This window comes from Ranitomeya imitator, chromosome 2 (genome assembly GCF_032444005.1).
Source record: "Ranitomeya imitator isolate aRanImi1 chromosome 2, aRanImi1.pri, whole genome shotgun sequence".
Taxonomy (NCBI): Eukaryota; Metazoa; Chordata; class Amphibia; order Anura; family Dendrobatidae; genus Ranitomeya; species Ranitomeya imitator.
Window position 1 is genome coordinate 356,739,189 of NC_091283.1, and position 22,080 is coordinate 356,761,268.

General features: G+C 47.3%; 1 protein-coding gene across 1 annotated transcript in view; it reads left to right on the plus strand.

Annotated features, from left to right (window-relative positions):
* LOC138666567 (zinc finger protein 850-like) overlaps positions 1-22,080 on the plus strand; it is a 74,601-nt gene that overhangs the window by 28,413 nt on the left and 24,108 nt on the right. Inside the window, exons 7-16 of the mRNA XM_069754772.1 lie at positions 338-1,351; positions 3,140-3,392; positions 3,689-3,882; positions 6,722-6,852; positions 8,304-8,427; positions 10,073-10,325; positions 10,622-10,815; positions 11,596-11,895; positions 13,578-13,789; positions 15,241-15,384. Of these exons, the coding sequence (XP_069610873.1) occupies positions 338-1,351; positions 3,140-3,392; positions 3,689-3,882; positions 6,722-6,852; positions 8,304-8,427; positions 10,073-10,325; positions 10,622-10,815; positions 11,596-11,895; positions 13,578-13,789; positions 15,241-15,384 (2,819 nt within the window). The remainder of the gene's footprint in view (positions 1-337; positions 1,352-3,139; positions 3,393-3,688; positions 3,883-6,721; positions 6,853-8,303; positions 8,428-10,072; positions 10,326-10,621; positions 10,816-11,595; positions 11,896-13,577; positions 13,790-15,240; positions 15,385-22,080) is intronic.

Genomic DNA, 22,080 nt, shown 5'->3' on the forward strand with positions numbered 1-22,080 from the left:
GTGGATTTTGCTGGATTGTTCTATGGAAGTCCTGTTGCTTTTCAGGTGAAGTTGAGCCACTAATAATGTGGAAACCTCTGTTTTTTTTCCATTAACAGATGATGGGCTTGTTATTTGGGGGATGAGTAGAGGTTTTTATTAGCATCACTTTTGACTACATAATACTTTTTGGTGGCTTTTTATCCCAATATTTGGGAGGCAAAATGAACAAACCGCTCCACTTGTTCATGCCATGAAGTTTTCTATTAGCCTTTGATCTGTCATTATCTTAGTGAAAAATTCAATTTTGCTACATAATTTGCCATTCAAAAATAATAATTGATTTTATTCTTGGCAGGTGGTTGTTCCAGGAGATCAGAGGGACAGATGACATGTTCAATTTTTAAATCGGATGACCTTGAGATCACACAGGATTCAATTGAAGTGAAGATCATTACTCCAGATATACCATCATCCTTTCACCACAAAGATTTTTCGTCTGATCCTTTGAAAGAGTTCCTGTCTTCTGATTCATTACAGACTACTAAGAAAAATAAAAGTCACAAAAGAGGCATTAATAAACAAACTGCTGTTAAAGGAAAAAAGACAACTTCACATTCAGAATATGGGAATAGTTTTCCCCTCGAGACATCTTTTGTTAAATTTCAAAAAATTCCCACAGAGGAGAAGAGATTTTGTTGTTCCAAGTGTGGAAAAATTTTTATCCGAAAATCAGATTTTGTTAGGCATGAGAGAATTCATACTGGGGAGAAACCATATTCATGTTCAGAATGTGGAAAAAGTTTTGTATGGAAATCAGTTCTTGTTAGTCACCAGAGAATTCACACAGGGCAGAAGCCGTTTTCATGTTCAGGGTGTGGAAAATATTTTGTAGAGAAATCACACCTTGTTAGACACCAGAGAACTCACACAGGGGAGAAGTCTTTTTCATGTTCATTATGTGGAAAATATTTTGTAGAGAAATCGGACCTTGTTAGACACCAGAGAACTCATACAGGGGAGAAATCTTTTTCATGTTCAGAATGTGGAAAATGTTTTGTAGAGAAATCGGTTCTCGTTAGACATCAGAGAACTCACACAGGGGAGAAGCCTTTTTCATGTTCAGAATGTGGAAAATGTTTTGTCCAAAAATCTGTTCTTGTTGCACATCGGAGAACTCACACAGGAGAGAAGCCATATTCATGTTCAGAATGTGGGAAAAATTTTGTACAGAAATCAAATCTTCTTACGCACCAAAGAACTCACACAGGGGAGAAACCTTTTTTATGTTCAGAATGTGGTAAATGTTTTTTACGTAAATCAAATCTTGTTAGACATCAGAGAACTCACACAGGGAAACGCAATTATCATACATAGAATGTGGAAAATTATTCACTTTCAAATGATTTTAATGACTGTCATAAATGTAATGTTAAAACCCATAAAAGCATTTCTTAATATCAGGGCGACATGTCACTTCTTGAGTATTGAATCATGGATTAATTATAACTTGGGAAAGGAACAAGAGCTAGCACTCTAAGGCTATGTTCACATGTCCAGTAGTGATTCATTAGAATAGATCCAGCAGCTATCCGTTGGCAAAAGGTTTTGGAGAGGTTGAGTTTCAGATAGAGAGCGGACATGATGTTGGAGACTGCGGACAGACAGTCACTGGCATTCTGTAGTACAGCGGGGGTAAGGTCAGGGGATGTCGTGTATGGTTGTGTGTCATCGGCATAAAGATGGTACTGAAAGCCAAATCTGCTGATGGTCTGTCCAATTGGGGCCGTGTAGAGAGAGAAGAGAAGGGGGCCAAGGACTGAGCCCTGAGGTACCCCGACAGCGAGAGGAAGAGGAGATGAAGTAGAGCCAGCAAACAAAAAACTGAAGGAGCGGTCAGAAAGGGAAGAAGAGAACCAGGAGAGAGCAGTGTCCTTAATGCCTAGTGACTGGAGCCTAGACAGGAGATGCCAACAGTGTTGAAAGCTGCAGAAAGGTCGAGGAGAATGAGCAGAGAGTTACTTGATGAGTGCAGATTCTGTTGAATGTAGGGGGCGGAAATGTGGCACCCCAGGAGTTTGGGTACCACAGCTGTCTTCCTCATGGGGAGGTTAGTGCTATGTCTGGAGGCAAGAGAGATTTCCTTTGGTAGGTTTACACACACAACACCGTCCACTTCCAGGCCAGGAGGGGGAGCTCCAAGCCCTGTTTTTGGGCAGCTTCCATCAATAAAGATCTTGGTTTGGAGGCGGAGAGAGCTCAGTTAGTAGTAGAAGTCCGTGTGCGAGGACAGACAGGAGTGGAGCACAGAGGAAAGTGAAAGCTCCAAGAGGCCACGAGCAGGCCTCTGAAGAGCTACAGCGCAAGAATCCGTGTGCCGGGAGCCCGAGGCTTTTGTGGATTACAAAACACAGAGCAGAACTGGAGGGTATTGTTCTACAAGGACTTTGCCCATAATTACCTGTGGCACAGCAGCATCTAGGAGCCTGGAGTCACCGAGAACAGACCCCAGTTCACACTGCCCGAGCTGCCTGCCATACAGGTACCTGTCCTAGGACAGCAGAACGATCAAAGGCCTTGTTGAGACACTTAGTGGCAGCAGGGATTTAGAGACAGAAAGCGCAGAGTGGTAGGCTCCCACCTGACTTACCCAAGGGAACGTGCTTGTCTCTGGACTGCCCGGACTTCTCTGCCTGCCCTGTGATCTGGTGCCCTGGACTGTGAATGCTGAAGTCTTCAGTAAAGGTAAAGAGACTGCAATCTTGTGTCTTCGTTCTTCTCTGCAACTCTCACCATATCACTATCTACACACTGGGAGCCCTGGGGATATACTTCACCTGTGGGAAGATATACCATCTAGCTGCCATAACATCACCCCAGCGGACCCCTAAAGCAGCGTCAGTCATCCTGACCGAATACCACAGGTGGTGTCACGAACATAAACTCTATCCCTTTAAAGACCTTTCCCTTTTACATGGGCGCCCTGGGCCACGGACCGGGTCGCAGCCACCGTAACATCCCCCTGTGAACCTCAGTACCCGGTACTGAGTAACCCCTAGCCCGTGGGGGCGACTCATCTTGGAGTCACGAACAGGATCTACTGACCCTAAAAATTGGGTCATGTGCGCCTAAAGGACTGTGCCTAACTGTTTTGTGCCAGAGACTGTGTATTGTGAATTTCCGCCAAAATCCGCCATTGCCACGCCACATGGAGCGCGAGGAGGAGACATACCTTCATGGGTGGAGCCAGCCAAAAAGAGCGGAAGCAGGAAAACAGGTGCCGCGCTGCTGAGAAGAATGCCGGAAGTGAAGACGTCGTACAGCGGAGCCGCAAGAAAAGACGCTGCAAAGTGCCGGACGGAGCTCCAGAGGAACCATCGCAGATTCCGGAAAGGAGATCCGACTTCTACCAGGTTAGCGAGGGGAAAGATCCATGTCCAGTCCAGGAGGGGAGTTGGCGGTGGTTGCAGCCGCAGACCTCATAGCACCCCCAGGCCCAGCAGCGGACGCACCTGCCGGCCTAGTGATGCCCCCGGGCCTTGCGGAGAATGCAGCCGCAGTCCCCGTACCGCTAGTCGAGGCCACAGCTCCCATAAGCCGGCCAGACACTTCCACAGCTACAGCGGCCATCATGCCCTTGCCCATGCCGTACAAACCTGGAGCAGCCTGGCTCCCGCAATATTCTGGCGAATCACATATGACTCTGTAGCCTGTTTGAAGTGTATCCCCTGACAGAGCATCAGAAGATTCATATTCTAACTGGCCAACTGTCTGGAGCGGCCCTGAGTGAGGTGAAATCCTGGTCAGCTGTAGGTAAAGGGACTGTGCAGCAGCTCTTTGCTAAGCTTAAAGTCACCTTTGACTTTAAGCTTAGCAAAGAGATAAAAATGAAGTTCTTCGGATGTAAACAAAAAGCCCAGGACAGTATAGGGGACTGTGCTCTTAATTTGCAGGATGCACTCTGGGCTGTTAACCAAGTAAACCCTAACAGCATATAGGATGCAGATAAACTCTTGAAAGAGCAATTCATTGAGGGGCTTCTATCTCATACCCACAAGGCTCAATTACGTATCCTGGCTTAGCAGAACCCTAACCTAGACTTTGCGCAATTTAAGGACAACGCCATCCGGGTGTTGCACGAATCTCCAACCAGCCGTACAATACCTCCTAGGCGTCCAGCCCTCACGTACCACCAGGAGGTGGCGCCATATCCTCAAGTCCCTGCTGAGGCTGATACCCAGGTCCTCGATGATGATTCTCCCACAGGACTACGTCTCCAAATGCAGGAGCTGACCAAGAACTTTGCTGCATTAGCCCAGACCATGCAGTCCCTACAGGAGGTCCCCAAGGAGAAGATCAAGCTGGCTTCCAGACCAGAGGATGTTCCCTGGCGACGACAGAAGAGGATCCCGTCGACCAGAGGGAGTGACGACCCATCTGCCGCCGCTGCAACCAGCAGGCCACATTGCAAGGTACTGTCATTTAAACGAGCAACCCCTGGGGCAGAGGGCCAATCCCCAGGAGTAGGATGACCAGGCCCAACAACTGGCAAGCCAAATACGTTGGAGGCTGACCTGTTCTCCCCATTGTGATCGACGGTATCCCCATGAACGCTTTGTTGGACACTGGTTCTCAGGTGACAACTATGCCTTACCATCTATATAAACGTTATTGGGCTGACAGACATTACCCGTTGCACTGATGATGATTTCACCATAGTAGCCAGTAACGGTCAGCCATTACCACAAGTGGGATACAAAGAGGTCACCATTAAAGTGGCAGTGGTAGAGTTAAAGTCCCAAGGGATTGTGATTGTTGATATTGATCGACGTGAATGTAACCCCATGATGACCATTGGCACTAATGTTATTGAAAATTGTCCGAGGCTATTGTCTTGTTACAACAGGTGGCCGAAACAGCTGGTTCCAGTGAATAGAGTCCTTCAGAAAGAAATCAGGCCTCTGGTGCAAAGACAACAGGTAGAACTGTCTAGGGGAGAAATTGGCAGAGTCACAGTGAGTAATCCAATCCCCATTGCAATACCCACCAGAAGTGAAATATTGATATGGTGTCGGGCATCAATAGGTATCAGAGGTAAAGACTACCAGGCACTAGTAGAACCTGTGTATTCTGATAGTAGATCAACGATCCTGACAGCCAGAGGGGTGGTTGAAGTCCGCAAAGGGAGAGTACCAATACGTGTTCTCAACTGTGGAGAGAAAGAAGTTCACCTAACCAGATATGCCACAGTTGCCAAACTGTTTACTGTTGATAATAATGTGATACACGTGGCAGAACCCTTGGTCCCATCCACCCAGGCGGACGACAAGGGCTCTGCAGGTCAAATGGAAGATTGGTGTAAAAAATTACATGTGGGTACTGATTCTACACCTTCATAGCAGAAACAAGGGGCTTACAGGGTGGTTCAAGAGTATGAACAAGTTTTCAGTAAACACCCACTAGACTTTGGACAGGTAAAAGGGGTACACTATCACATCCCCACGAGTAGTCATCCACCCATCAAGGAGAGGTACCGGCCTGTACCTCCAGTTCATTACCAGTGTGCCAAAAGTATGTTGCGAGAGATGAAGGAGGCTGGGGTAATCAGAGATAGTTGTAGCCCCTGGGCAGCTCCACTAGTCCTCATCAGAAAGAAAGATGGCACCATGAGATTGTGTGTAGATTATAGGCAGATAAACTGCATTACACACAAGGATGTATACCCATTGCCTAGAATAAGAGTCCTTAGCTGCTTTAAAATCTGCTAACTACTTCTCTACCTTGGATCTCACCAGTGGGTACTGGCAGGTTCCCGTAGCAGAGGCGGAGAAGGAGAAGACAGCCTTCACAACACCAATGGGTCTCTCGGAGTTCAATTACATGCCGTTTGGACTGTGCAATGCCCCAGGAACGTTTCAGAGGATGATAGAATGCTAACTTGGACACAAGAACTTCGAAACTGTCTTGTTCCTGGACGACGTCATTGTCTTCTCCAAGACTTATGAGGATCATCTGAAGCACCTGGCCGAGGTGTTTGAAGCCCTGTCCAGCTTTGGCTTGAAGGTAAAACCCTCAAAATGTCATCTGTTGAAATCCAAAGTGCAATACCTGGGCCATGTAGTGAGCTCAGAAGGAGTGGCCCCAGATCCAGACAAGGTCACTGTCATCAAGAACTGGCCAAAACCCAGTAACCTCCATGAAGTCCGACAGTTCCTCGGGTTGGTAGGCTATTACCGAAGATTTGTGAAAGACTTCACTAAGATAGCCGCACCACTGCAAGACCTGTTAGTGGGCCAATCCAAGAAAACCAAGGGTAAGAATACCCCATTTGACTGGGACGATGGGCTGGAGAGATCCTTCACTCGATTGAAGTTGGCTCTCACGGGAGAAGTACTGGCCTACCCAGAATACGACCAACCGTTTGTGCTGTACACGGATGCCAGCAACGTGGGATTGGGAGCAGTACTGTCCCAAGTACAAAAAGGCAAAGAGAGGGTAATCGCATACGCCAGCAGGAAGCTGCACCCCACAGAAAGGAACCCCCAAAATTACAGCTCCATTAAGCTGGAATTCCTCGCCATCATCTGGGCAGTGACAGAGAGATTCAAACATTATCTAGCCTACGGATCCTACACGGATAACAACCCGCTGACCCACTTAGAGACTGCAAAACTCGGTGCTTTGGAGCAGCGATGGATGGCTCGGTTGTCCATTTACGACTTCACCATCAAATACCGTGCAGGGCACAAGAATGCCAACGCAGATGCGTTATCCAAAATGCCCAACCTACCAGACGTGGGAGAGGATCCAGAAGAACTTGAAGTAGAGCTGCCAGCGTTTCATCGCCCTGGAGCGACTCAGTACTCTCATTACGTGAGAAACGTGGAAAAACAAACGCGGAACCACGCTGAATCCGTTGCCCCACAATGGATGGGTGGAAATGCAGGATAGTGACCCCGCAATCCGTCTGGTGAAAGAACTGCTGACACAGGCAGACTCGCACCCTGGTCCAGATGATCCACAAGAAACACGACGACTTTGGAGGAAAAAGGCAAACTATTCATCTATGATGGTAAGCTGTGCAGAAGAAACATTCATCCACGCACACATGAGCCAGTCTGGCAGATAGTGGTCCCAAGACGAGATGCACCCATGGTTCTAGAAGCATACCACGACGGAGCAGGACATTTTGGATGGAAGAAATTGGAAATCCTGTTACGTGGAAGATTCTACTGGCCTGGCATGAGGAAAACCATCAAAAAGTGGTGCCGTGAGTGTGGACTATGTAGTCTGCGCAGAAAGGACCGTGACAGCCAAAGGGCTCCCCTACAGCCCATAGTCACCAAAAAGCCACTTGAATTGGTGGCCTTAGACCATGTGAAGCTAACCCCAAGCCGCTCAGGCTATGTCTATGCTTTAACTATTGTGGATCACTACTCCAGATTCCTGGTGGTTGTACCTGTCAAGCATCAGACAGCCAAGACACTAGCCCAAGCCTTCCAACAGTACTGCTGTAGACCCCATGGATACCCTGAGAAGGTGCTCACTGACCAAGGTCCAGCCTTTGAAGCGGAGGTATTCCAGGAATTCTGCCACCTGTACAGATGTAAAAAGATCAGAACAACTCCATATCACCCACAAACAAATGGAATGTGTGAGCAAATGAATCAGATAGTGATTGATCTCCTGAAGACATTGCCTTCATACGAAGGGAACTTATGGCCAGAAAAGTTACCAGATTTTGTAGACTTATACAACCATGTCCCTGTAAATTCCACCAACTATACGGCAGCATACTTAATGAGGGGAAGGTCCAGTCAACTACCTGTCGATCTAGACATGGGAGTCTTAACCCCAGAAGATATCTCACCAGATACAGATTGGCAAACTGAGAGAAAAGAAAGGTACCGCCAAGTGCAAGAATGCATAGAGAGAAGTTTAGCACATGCCAGACAAAAGCAAGAAAGAGACTTTAACCAACATGCTCCTGCAAGTCCCTTGTCACCAGGTGAACAAGTGCTCAAATGTAAAAGAAGATTACACAAACTTGATGACCAGTGGGAAGCAGAACCTTACACTATTCCAACTTTGACAACACGAAAGTCTGCCTTATCAGCAAAGAAGGAGGAAAAACATCGACGGCAGTGTCCAGAGACCATCTTAAAATATGCCCTCATAAATTGAGAAACAGAGAAACAGATCCAGGAACATCTCCACCCATGGAACCAGAGGAAAAGAAGATTCGCACTGTTCTTGGAGATTTTCCCCAGTCTTGGACTCAAGTACATCAGGCCATCGTGATAACTGTCTTGACTTTTCCCCAGATGGAAATACCAGAACAAAATGTGATTCCAGACCATCCTGAAACAGAAGAGGCTCTGCACCAACAGGTTCAAGCAGCAAATGTCACCCCAGCAGTGGAACCAGAAAATCCACCCTCTGCTATTGGTGAATCTGTTAGACCTATGGTGAATATAAGAAGACGCAGACTCTTGCCCAATTTGCCTACACAATGCAGGCCAACAGATACTACACACACTAGTGGGTCCACTACAGTAGCAGCAGACATGTTAGATCAGGAGCTACGCAGGTCTACTCGTAGTATCAAAGGTCAAATCCCAGCTCGTGACAGAGACTAAAAATGTCAATAATTGCCGTTATTTGTTTGAATTTCTTGCTTATCTTTGCTACAGGTTTAAAATGGACTTTGAGGTAATGGACAATGCTTACCCAAAAACTTTCATTGTAAATAGTTTGGCACCCACAATGGTTCTGCCCATTTGCGGCGTGGGTAGAGCCTTTGTATGTTTCATCTGACCAAAGACAATACCAGATGAACTTTTATAGACTTGTTTTCGCAACGTTCAAGTGTCCTTACCTCCCATAAAGGGAAGCAAAAGTTTATTATTGTTCAAATGTTTGTCAAAATTGTTTGCATTATTTAACTTGTATTTTTGTTATTCTCTTTTCCCAGTCCAGGAGTACTGGATTTAATGGGGGGGGGGGGAATGTGGCACCCCAGGAGTTTGGGTACCACAGTAGTGCTGTCTTCCTCACAGGGAGGATAGTGCTATGTCTGGAGGCAAGAGAGATTTCCTTTGGTAGGTTTACACACACACAACACCTTCCACTTCCAGGCCAGGAGGGGGAGTTCCAAGCCCTGTTTTAGGGCAGCTTCCCTCAGTAAAGATATTGGTTTGGAGGCAGAGAGGGCTCAGTAGTAGAAGTCCGTGTGGGAGGACAGACAGGAGTGGAGCACAGAAGAAAGTGAAAGCTCCGAGAGGCCACGAGCAGGCCTCAGAAGAGCTACAGTGCAAGAATCTGGGTACTGGGAGCCTGAGGCTTTTGTGGATTATAAAACACAGAGCAGAACAAGGACTTTGCCCATAATTACCTGTGGCACAGCAGCACCTAGGAGCCTGGAGTCACCGAGAACAGACCCCAGTTCACACTGCCCGAGCTGCCTGCCATACAGGTACCTGTCCTAGGACAGCAGAACGATCAAAGGCCTTGTTGAGACACTTAGTGGCAGCAGGGATTTAGAGACAGAAAGCGCAGAGTAGTAGGCTCCCACCTGACTTACCCAAGGGAACGTGCTTGTCTCTGGACTGCCCGGACTTCTCTGCCTGCCCTGTGATCTGGTGCCCTGGACTGTGAATGCTGAAGTCTTCAGTAAAGGTAAAGAGACTGCAATCTTGTGTCTTCGTTCTTCTCTGCAACTCTCACCATATCACTATCTACACACTGGGAGCCCTGGGGATATACTTCACCTGTGGGAAGATATACCATCTAGCTGCCATAACATCACCCCAGCGGACCCCTAAAGCAGCGTCAGTCATCCTGACCGAATACCACAGGTGGTGTCACGAACATAAACTCTATCCCTTTAAAGACCTTTCCCTTTTACATGGGCGCCCTGGGCCACGGACCGGGTCGCAGCCACCGTAACATCCCCCTGTGAACCTCAGTACCCGGTACCGAGTAACCCCTAGCCCGTGGGGGCGACTCATCTTGGAGTCACGAACAGGATCTACTGACCCTAAAAATTGGGTCATGTGCGCCTAAAGGACTGTGCCTAACTGTTTTGTGCCAGAGACTGTGTATTGTGAATTTCCGCCAAAATCCGCCATTGCCACGCCACATGGAGCGCGAGGAGGAGACATGCCTTCATGGGTGGAGCCAGCCAAAAAGAGCGGAAGCAGGAAAACAGGTGCCGCGCTGCTGAGAAGAATGCCGGAAGTGAAGACGTCGTACAGCGGAGCCGCAAGAAAAGACGCTGCAAAGTGCCGGACGGAGCTCCAGAGGAACCATCGCAGATTCCGGAAAGGAGATCCGACTTCTACCAGGTTAGCGAGGGGAAAGAGTCATGTCCAGTCCAGGAAGGGAGTTAGCGGTGGTCGCAGCCGCAGACCTCATAGCACCCCCAGGCCCAGCAGCGGATGCACCTGCCGGCCTAGTGATGCCCCCGGGCCTTGCGGAGAATGCAGCCGCAGTCCCCGTACCGCTAGTCGAGGCCACAGCTCCCATAAGCCGGCCAGACACTTCCACAGCTACAGCGGCCATCATGCCCTTGCCCATGCCGTACAAACCTGGAGCAGCCTGGCTCCCGCAATATTCTGGCGAATCACATATGACTCTGTAGCCTGTTTGAAGTGTATCCCCTGACAGAGCATCAGAAGATTCATATTCTAACTGGCCAACTGTCTGGAGCGGCCCTGAGTGAGGTGAAATCCTGGTCAGCTGTAGGTAAAGGGACTGTGCAGCAGCTCTTTGCTAAGCTTAAAGTCACCTTTGACTTTAAGCTTAGCAAAGAGATAAAAATGAAGTTCTTCGGATGTAAACAAAAAGCCCAGGACAGTATAGGGGACTGTGCTCTTAATTTGCAGGATGCACTCTGGGCTGTTAACCAAGTAAACCCTAACAGCATATAGGATGCAGATAAACTCTTGAAAGAGCAATTCATTGAGGGGCTTCTATCTCATACCCACAAGGCTCAATTACGTATCCTGGCTTAGCAGAACCCTAACCTAGACTTTGCGCAATTTAAGGACAACGCCATCCGGGTGTTGCACGAATCTCCAACCAGCCGTACAATACCTCCTAGGCGTCCAGCCCTCACGTACCACCAGGAGGTGGCGCCATATCCTCAAGTCCCTGCTGAGGCTGATACCCAGGTCCTCGATGATGATTCTCCCACAGGACTACGTCTCCAAATGCAGGAGCTGACCAAGAACTTTGCTGCATTAGCCCAGACCATGCAGTCCCTACAGGAGGTCCCCAAGGAGAAGATCAAGCTGGCTTCCAGACCAGAGGATGTTCCCTGGCGACGACAGAAGAGGATCCCGTCGACCAGAGGGAGTGACGACCCATCTGCCGCCGCTGCAACCAGCAGGCCACATTGCAAGGTACTGTCATTTAAACGAGCAACCCCTGGGGCAGAGGGCCAATCCCCAGGAGTAGGATGACCAGGCCCAACAACTGGCAAGCCAAATACTTTGGAGGCTGACCTGTTCTCCCCATTGTGATCGACGGTATCCCCATGAACGCTTTGTTGGACACTGGTTCTCAGGTGACAACTATGCCTTACCATCTATATAAACGTTATTGGGCTGACAGACATTACCCGTTGCACTGATGATGATTTCACCATAGTAGCCAGTAACGGTCAGCCATTACCACAAGTGGGATACAAAGAGGTCACCATTAAAGTGGCAGTGGTAGAGTTAAAGTCCCAAGGGATTGTGATTGTTGATATTGATCGACGTGAATGTAACCCCATGATGACCATTGGCACTAATGTTATTGAAAATTGTCTGTCCGAGGCTATTGTCTTGTTACAACAGGTGGCCGAAACAGCTGGTTCCAGTGAACAGAGTCCTTCAGAAAGAAATCAGGCCTCTGGTGCAAAGACAACAGGTAGAACTGTCTAGGGGAGAAATTGGCAGAGTCACAGTGAGTAATCCAATCCCCATTGCAATACCCACCAGAAGTGAAATATTGATATGGTGTCGGGCATCAATAGGTATCAGAGGTAAAGACTACCAGGCACTAGTAGAACCTATGTATTCTGATAGTAGATCTACGATCCTGACAGCCAGAGGGGTGGTTGAAGTCCGCAAAGGGAGAGTACCAATACGTGTTCTCAACTGTGGAGAGAAAGAAGTTCACCTAACCAGATATGCCACAGTTGACAAACTGTTTACTGTTGATAATAATGTGATACACGTGGCAGAACCCTTGGTCCCATCCACCCAGGCGGACGACAAGGGCTCTGCAGGTCAAATGGAAGATTGGTGTCAAAAATTACATGTGGGTACTGATTCTACACCTTCATAGCAGAAACAAGGGGCTTACAGGGTGGTTCAAGAGTATGAACAAGTTTTCAGTAAACACCCACTAGACTTTGGACAGGTAAAAGGGGTACACTATCACATCCCCACGAGTAGTCATCCACCCATCAAGGAGAGGTACCGGCCTGTACCTCCAGTTCATTACCAGTGTGCCAAAAGTATGTTGCGAGAGATGAAGGAGGCTGGGGTAATCAGAGATAGTTGTAGCCCCTGGGCAGCTCCACTAGTCCTCATCAGAAAGAAAGATGGCACCATGAGATTGTGTGTAGATTATAGGCAGATAAACTGCATTACACACAAGGATGTATACCCATTGCCTAGAATAAGAGTCCTTAGCTGCTTTAAAATCTGCTAACTTCTTCTCTACCTTGGATCTCACCAGTGGGTACTGGCAGGTTCCCGTAGCAGAGGCGGAGAAGGAGAAGACAGCCTTCACAACACCAATGGGTCTCTCAGAGTTCAATTACATGCCGTTTGGACTGTGCAATGCCCCAGGAACGTTTCAGAGGATGATGGAATGCTAACTTGGACACAAGAACTTCGAAACTGTTTTGTTCCTGGACGACGTCATTGTCTTCTCCAAGACTTATGAGGATCATCTGAAGCACCTGGCCGAGGTGTTTGAAGCCCTGTCCAACTTTGGCTTGAAGGTAAAACCCTCAAAATGTCATCTGTTGAAATCCAAAGTGCAATACCTGGGCCATGTAGTGAGCTCAGAAGGAGTGGCCCCAGATCCAGACAAGGTCACTGTCATCAAGAACTGGCCAAAACCCAGTAACCTCCATGAAGTCCGACAGTTCCTCGGGTTGGTAGGCTATTACCGAAGATTTGTGAAAGACTTCACTAAGATAGCCACACCACTGCAAGACCTGTTAGTGGGCTAATCCAAGAAAACCAAGGGTAAGAATACCCCATTTGACTGGGACGACGGGTTGGAGAGATCCTTCACTCGATTGAAGTTGGCTCTCACGGGAGAAGTACTGGCCTACCCAGAATACGACCAACCGTTTGTGCTGTACACGGATGCCAGCAACGTGGGATTGGGAGCAGTACTGTCCCAAGTACAAAAAGGCAAAGAGAGGGTAATCGCATACGCCAGCAGGAAGCTGCACCCCACAGAAAGGAACCCCCAAAATTACAGCTCCATTAAGCTGGAATTCCTCGCCATCATCTGGGCAGTGACAGAGAGATTCAAACATTATCTAGCCTACGGATCCTACACGGATAACAACCCGCTGACCCACTTAGAGACTGCAAAACTCGGTGCTTTGGAGCAGCGATGGATGGCTCGGTTGTCCATTTACGACTTCACCATCAAATACCGTGCAGGGCACAAGAATGCCAACGCAGATGCGTTGTCCAGAATGCCCAACCTACCAGACGTGGGAAAGGATCCAGAAGAACTTGAAGTAGAGCTGCCAGCGTTTCATCGCCCTGGAGCGACTCAGTACTCTCATTACGTGAGAAACGTGGAAAAACAAACGCGGAACCACGCTGAATCCGTTGCCCCACAATGGATGGGTGGAAATGCAGGATAGTGACCCCGCAATCCGTCTGGTGAAAGAACTGCTGACACAGGCAGACTCGCACCCTGGTCCAGATGATCCACAAGAAACACGACGACTTTGGAGGAAAAAGGCAAACTATTCATCTATGATGGTAAGCTGTGCAGAAGAAACATTCATCCACGCACACATGAGCTAGTCTGGCAGATAGTGGTCCCAAGACGAGATGCACCCATGGTTCTAGAAGCATACCACGACGGAGCAGGACACTTTGGATGGAAGAAATTGGAAATCCTGTTACGTGGAAGATTCTACTGGCCTGGCATGAGGAAAACCATCAAAAAGTGGTGCCGTGAGTGTGGACTATGTAGTCTGCGCAGAAAGGACCGTGACAGCCAAAGGGCTCCCCTACAGCCCATAGTCACCAAAAAGCCACTTGAATTGGTGGCCTTAGACCATGTGAAGCTAACCCCAAGCCGCTCAGGCTATGTCTACGCTTTAACTATTGTGGATCACTACTCCAGATTCCTGGTGGTTGTACCTGTCAAGCATCAGACAGCCAAGACACTAGCCCAAGCCTTCCAACAGTACTGCTGTAGACCCCATGGATACCCTGAGAAGGTGCTCACTGACCAAGGTCCAGCCTTTGAAGCGGAGGTATTCCAGGAATTCTGCCACCTGTACAGATGTAAAAAGATCAGAACAACTCCATATCACCCACAAACAAATGGAATGTGTGAGCAAATGAATCAGATAGTGATTGATCTCATGAAGACATTGCCTTCATACGAAGGGAACTTATGGCCAGAAAAGTTACCAGATTTTGTAGACTTATACAACCATGTCCCTGTAAATTCCACCAACTATACGGCAGCATACTTAATGAGGGGAAGGTCCAGTTAACTACCTGTCGATCTAGACATGGGAGTCTTAACCCCAGAAGATATCTCACCAGATACAGATTGGCAAACTGAGAGAAAAGAAAGGTACCGCCAAGTGCAAGAATGCATAGAGAGAAGTTTAGCACATGCCAGACAAAAGCAAGAAAGAGACTTTAACCAACATGCTCCTGCAAGTCCCTTGTCACCAGGTAAACAAGTGCTCAAATGTAAAAGAAGATTACACAAACTTGATGACCAGTGGGAAGCAGAACCTTACACTATTCCAACTTTGACAACACGAAAGTCTGCCTTATCAGCAAAGAAGGAGGAAAAACATCGACGGCAGTGTCCATAGACCATCTTAAAATATGCCCTCATAAATTGAGAAACAGAGAAACAGATCCAGGAACATCTCCACCCATGGAACCAGAGGAAAAGAAGATTCGCACTGTTCTTGGAGATTTTCCCCAGTCTTGGACTCAAGTACATCAGGCCATCGTGATAACTGTCTTGACTTTTCCCCAGATGGAAATACCAGAACAAAATGTGATTCCAGACCATCCTGAAACAGAAGAGGCTCTGCACCAACAGGTTCAAGCAGCAAATGTCACCCCAGCAGTGGAACCAGAAAATCCACCCTCTGCTATTGGTGAATCTGTTAGACCTATGGTGAATATAAGAAGACGCAGACTCTTGCCCAATTTGCCTACACAATGCAGGCCAACAGATACTACACACACTAGTGGGTCCACTACAGTAGCAGCAGACATGTTAGATCAGGAGCTACGCAGGTCTACTCGTAGTATCAAAGGTCAAATCCCAGCTCGTGACAGAGACTAAAAATGTCAATAATTGCCGTTATTTGTTTGAATTTCTTGCTTATCTTTGCTACAGGTTTAAAATGGACTTTGAGGTAATGGACAATGCTTACCCAAAAACTTTCATTGTAAATAGTTTGGCACCCACAATGGTTCTGCCCATTTGCGGCGTGGGTAGAGCCTTTGTATGTTTCATCTGACCAAAGACAATACCAGATGAACTTTTATAGACTTGTTTTCGCAACGTTCAAGTGTCCTTACCTCCCATAAAGGGAAGCAAAAGTTTATTATTGTTCAAATGTTTGTCAAAATTGTTTGCATTATTTAACTTGTATTTTTGTTATTCTCTTTTCCCAGTCCAGGAGTACTGGATTTAATGGGGGGGGGGGGGGGAAATGTGGCACCCCAGGAGTTTGGGTACCACAGTAGTGCTGTCTTCCTCACAGGGAGGATAGTGCTATGTCTGGAGGCAAGAGAGATTTCCTTTGGTAGGTTTACACACACACAACACCTTCCACTTCCAGGCCAGGAGGGGGAGTTCCAAGCCCTGTTTTAGGGCAGCTTCCCTCAGTAAAGATATTGGTTTGGAGGCAGAGAGGGCTCAGTTAGTAGTAGAAGTCCGTGTGGGAGGACAGACAGGAGTGGAGCACAGAAGAAAGTGAAAGCTCCAAGAGGCCACGAGCAGGCCTCAGAAGAGCTACAGTGCAAGAATCTGGGTACTGGGAGCCTGAGGCTTTTGTGGATTATAAAACACAGAGCAGAACAAGGACTTTGCCCATAATTACCTGTGGCACAGCAGCACCTAGGAGCCTGGAGTCACCGAGAACAGACCCCAGTTCACACTGCCCGAGCTGCCTGCCATACAGGTACCTGTCCTAGGACAGCAGAACGATCAAAGGCCTTGTTGAGACACTTAGTGGCAGCAGTGATTTAGAGACAGAAAGCGCAGAGTAGTAGGCTCCCACCTGACTTACCCAAGGGAACGTGCTTGTCTCTGGACTTCCCGGACTTCTCTGCCTGCCCTGCGATCTGGTGCCCTGGACTGTGGATGCTGAAGTCTTCAGTAAAGGTAAAGAGACTGCAACCTTGTGTCCTTGTTCTTCTCTGCACCTCTCACCATATCACTATCTACACACCTGGAGCCCTGGGGATACACTTCACCTGTGGGAAGATATACCATCTAGCTGCCATAACATCAACCCAGCAGACCCCCCAAAGCAGCGTCGGTCATCCTGAACGAATACCACAGGTGGCGTCACGAACATAAACTCTATCCCTTTAAAGACCTTTCCCTTTTACATGGGCGCCCTGGGCCACGGACCGGATCGTAGCCACCGTGACATCCCCCTGTGAACCGCAGGACCCGATACCGAGTTACCCCTAGCCTGTGGGGCGACTCAGAAACAGGACTGTTAAGAGTCTAGGAGGGAATGAGTAGAGAGGTAACGAGTAAGGCGTGAGTAGATCAGGCTCTCCAAGAGTTTAGAGATGAAGGGGAGATTGGAGACTGGTCTGTAGTTATTTGTGCAGGATGGGTGCACATAAATTTTTTAGTGTATGAAGTCTTCTGGTGTACGAGTTTTCCTCCATAAGTGTTCAGCATACCTAGAGCATCGCTGGAGAAATCGGGTATAAGCCGACCCGAGTATAAGCCGACCCCCCTAATTTTGCCACAAAAACTGGGAAAACTTAATGACTCGAGTATAAGCCTAGGGTGGGAAATGCAGCAGCTACCTGTAAATGTCAAAAGTAAAAATAGATACCAATAAAAGAAAAATTAATTGAGACATCAGTAGGTTAAGTGTTTTTGAATATCCATATTGAATCAGGAGCCCCATATAATGCTCCATACAGTTTATGATGGGCCCCATAAGATGCTCCATATTAAAATATGCCCCATATAATCCTGCATAAAGGTTAATAATGGCCCCATAAGATGCTCCATAGACACATTTGCCCATTATAATGCTGCACAAATGCTGATTATGGCCCCATAAGATGCTCCATAAAGATATTTGCCCCATATAGTGCTGCACAAACCTTGATTATGGCCCTATAAGATGCTCCATAAAGATATTTGCACCATATAGTGCTGCACAAACCTTGATTATGGCCCTATAAGATGCTCCATACAGACACTTGCCCCATATACCGTAATGATACACAAACGTTAACTATGGCCCCATACAGACACTTGCCCCATATAGTGCTGCACAAACGTTATGGTACCATAGATGCTCCATACAAAACAATTGCCCCATATAGTGCTGCACAAACATTATGGCCCCATATAGTGCTGCACAAACGTTATGGCCCCATATAGTGCTGCACAAATGTTATGGCCCCACATAGTGCTGCACAAATGTTATGGCCCCATATAGTGCTGCATAAACGTTATGGCCCCATATAGTGCTGCATGAATGTTATGGCCCCATATAGTGCTGCACAAATTTTAGGACCCCATATAGTGCTGCACAAATGTTATGGCCCCAAATAGTGCTGCACAAATGTTATGGCCCCATATAGTGCTGCACAAACGTTATGGCCCCATATAGTGCTGCACAAACGTTATGGCCCCATATAGTGCTGCACAAATGTTATGGCCCCATATAGTGCTGCACAAATGTTATGGCCCCATATAGTGCTGCACAAATGTTATGGCCCCATATAGTGCTGCACAAATGTTAAAATGTTATGGCTCCATATAGTGCTGCACAAATGTTATGGCCCCATATAGTGCTGCACAAACGTTATGGCCCCATATAGTGCTGCACAAATGTTATGGCCCCATATAGTGCTGCACAAATGTTATGGCCCTATATAGTGCTGCACAAACGTTATGGCCCCATATAGTGCTGCACAAATGTTATGGCCCCATAGATGCTCCCAAAAAAAAAAAAATCACATACTCACCTCTCCGTCGCTCAGGCCCCTAGCACTTTCAATAGTCACCTGCTCCTCGTTCCGGTGCAGCTCCATCTTCAGCACTGACGTTCAGCAGAGGGCGCGCACTAACCACGTCACCGTGCCCTCTGACCTGAGCGTCACAGCTGAAGACAGAGCGGCGCCCGGAACGAGGAAAGGTGACTATCGCGCAGTGCAGCGCTCCCCCTCCCCGTATACTCACCTGGTCCTGGCACAGTGCAGTCCCTGCTTCCCCGATGCAGCAGCTTCATCCTGTACTGAGCGGTACAGGCTCTATGGGAGGTGGAGCCGCATATTCATTACTGTAATGAGCGGTACCATGTGACCGCTCAGTACATGAAGAATCTGCTGCTGCCGGCGCTGGGGAAGCCAGGGACCTGCGCCAGGAGTAGGTGAGTATAATTTCACAGCCCCCGCTCCCCCTCACCTGCCGACCCCTGGGTATGACTCGAGTATAAGCCGAGAGGGGGACTTTCAGCCTAAAAAAGTGGGCTGAAAATCTCGGCTTATACTCGAGTATATACGGTACATCATATTGGAAGAGGAACATGTGAATGTCCCAGAAATCTTATAGTTGTCATGCCGTTGCTGCCGCCGCCGCCTCTCCCCACTGCAGCTCGCCGGGTGCGCACGCGCGCGCGTGCCGCATTCAGCTCTGCGCGTGCGCACATCTGATTCCTCTGTTGGCGCTCTTTCCTGTCCTCTCCGTCATCCTGGAGGACTGTAACCCGGAAGTAGCTCCCACGCTGTTATGTAAACTGCTTCCTGCTGCTCCTCTGTGCCTGATGTTCATTTGTGTTTACATGTGCTTCTGGTCACCTGTGGTCTCTGTGCATTCCTAGCTCTCTGACCTTGGGTCTCCTCCGCCCTCTGCAGTGCCTGCCTGTTTCCTGTGTTCCTGCCTTGTTCCTTCAGTTCCTTTCCCTCTGCTGTGCCTGCCTGTTTCCTGTGTTCCTGCCTTGTTCCTTCAGTTCCTTTTCCTCTGCGGTACCTGCCCGGCTCCTATTTCCTTTCCTTGCTCCCGTCAGCCTCAGTGTCTCCATATTGTCCTGCCAGCCTCCGTAGCGTTCCCATCTTCTCCCTCGTCTCAGTAATTCCTTTCTGTTCCCTCATTCCCTTTGTGCCTGCTGTGTACCCATCTGATCTCAGTCGACCCTCCAGCTTCCGTGGCTATAGTCCCTCACGGGCCTGCCCCTAACTCTCCCTGTATAGGGGGCGGTCCACCTGGTCAGCTCGTCCGAGAGGGGTTCGTCGTCACAGTCCAGTGGGTCCACTCTCCGTTTTTCCCTGTTTGTATCTACACGCTCTATAGGACTGCACTCGGGTGACATCCGAGTGCAGCCAGATTCTTACAGCGTCACAATAGTCCTACTGTATTGGGAATCTACAAGTCTACAAGACTGGGGAGTTCCACCACTCCTCTTGGGCTATCTGCACAAAAGCTGTTCTACCCTGTATGCACACATGGATTTTTCCTCTCTGAACCCTGTTCACACAGGTTATATACAGATGATCAGGTTTTTAAATACATCAGATAGGGATTGCATACATTAGTTAGGACTGCTCTGATAAGGGTATACCGTGAAGATTGGTAGAGCAGCTTAGTATACATTTTTTGCAAAAAACGTATCAACCAAATACCCTGTTTTTTATATCTTTTACTAGCACTTGCGGATTACTGCAACATTTTTTCAAACTGAGTGTTTTTGGTTTTACTATTCTCTTTTGTGTCTTCAGGTTTCTTGGTGGTGTGTGAACATGATCATACAGACTTGTTCACTGTGCAAGTAGCCCATGTGTTCCTGTTTCCATAATTGTTCTCTTGTGTCTACAAGACTGGGGAGTTCCACCACTCCTCTTGGGCTATCTGCACCAAAGCTGTTCTACCCTGTATGCACACATGGATTTTTCCTCTCTGAACCCTGTTCACACAGGTTATATACAGATGATCAGGTTTTTAAATACATCAGATAGGGATTGCATACATTAGTTAGGACTGCTCTGATAAGGGTATACCGTGAAGATTGGTAGAGCAGCTTAGTATACATTTTTTGCAAAAAACGTATCAACCAAATACCCTGTTTTTTACATCTTTTACTAGCACTTGCGGATTACTGCAACATTTTTTCAAACTGAGTGTTTTTGGTTTTACTATTCTCTTTTGTGTCTTCAGGTTTCTTGGTGGTGTGTGAACATGATCATACAGACTTGTTCACTGTGCAAGTAGCCCATGTGTTCCTGTTTCCATAATTGTTCTCTTGTGTCTACAAGACTGGGGAGTTCCACCACTCTTCTTGGGCTATCTGCACAAAAGCTGTTCTACCCTGTATGCACACATGGATTTTTCCTCTCTGAACCCTGTTCACACAGGTTATATACAGATGATCAGGTTTTTAAATACATCAGATAGGGATTGCATACATTAGTTAGGACTGCTCTGATAAGGGTATACCGTGAAGATTGGTAGAGCAGCTTAGTATACATTTTTTGCAAAAAACGTATCAACCAAATACCCTGTTTTTTACATCTTTTACTAGCACTTGCGGATTACTGCAACATTTTTTCAAACTGAGTGTTTTTGGTTTTACTATTCTCTTTTGTGTCTTCAGGTTTCTTGGTGGTGTGTGAACATGATCATACAGACTTGTTCACTGTGCAAGTAGCCCATGTGTTCCTGTTTCCATAATTGTTCTCTTGTGTCTACAAGACTGGGGAGTTCCACCACTCCTCTTGGGCTATCTGCACAAAAGCTGTTCTACCCTGTATGCACACATGGATTTTTCCTCTCTGAACCCTGTTCACACAGGTTATATACAGATGATCAGGTTTTTAAATACATCAGATAGGGATTGTATACATTAGTTAGGACTGCTCTGATAAGGGTATACCGTGAAGATTGGTAGAGCAGCTTAGTATACATTTTTTGCAAAAAACGTATCAACCAAATACCCTGTTTTTTACATCTTTTACTAGCACTTGCGGATTACTGCAACATTTTTTCAAACTGAGTGTTTTTGGTTTTACTATTCTCTTTTGTGTCTTCAGGTTTCTTGGTGGTGTGTGAACATGATCATACAGACTTGTTCACTGTGCAAGTAGCCCATGTGTTCCTGTTTCCTGTATTGGGAATCTGTATCCTGTCTTTGGTCTCTACATGAGTACAGCTTTTGCAGATCTTCAGATTGCAAGGATAAGTTCCTCTTGGTGTATCAGAGGGCACTGAACTTTGGATATTGTCTTTTGCCGGTCATCGTTGTGTAGGGTGTGGTGAAGTTTTTGCCAGTTTTTCTCATTACTTCAAGCTGTGGGGTTGTAAGTCACCACCACAGGTACACAATTATTTTCCTGCACTGGACATCACATCACGCAGGCACTTGCATGGGTAAACTGGCCTGATGTTTGGTCACCTATTTCTATAGCCTAACAATTACTTGTAGTAAGAGGTAACTTCAAATCGCAGAAAGACAGGAGAGTCTGGGAATATAAACTGATGACGACCTTTGACACTCTAACTGCAGGAATGAATGTGTCACACGGATTTATGTCTTTTTTCAGAATTTGTTTTAGTCTTTGCCTGATGAAGAGACGTATGTAGTCTCGAAAGCATGCAATTTGTTACCAT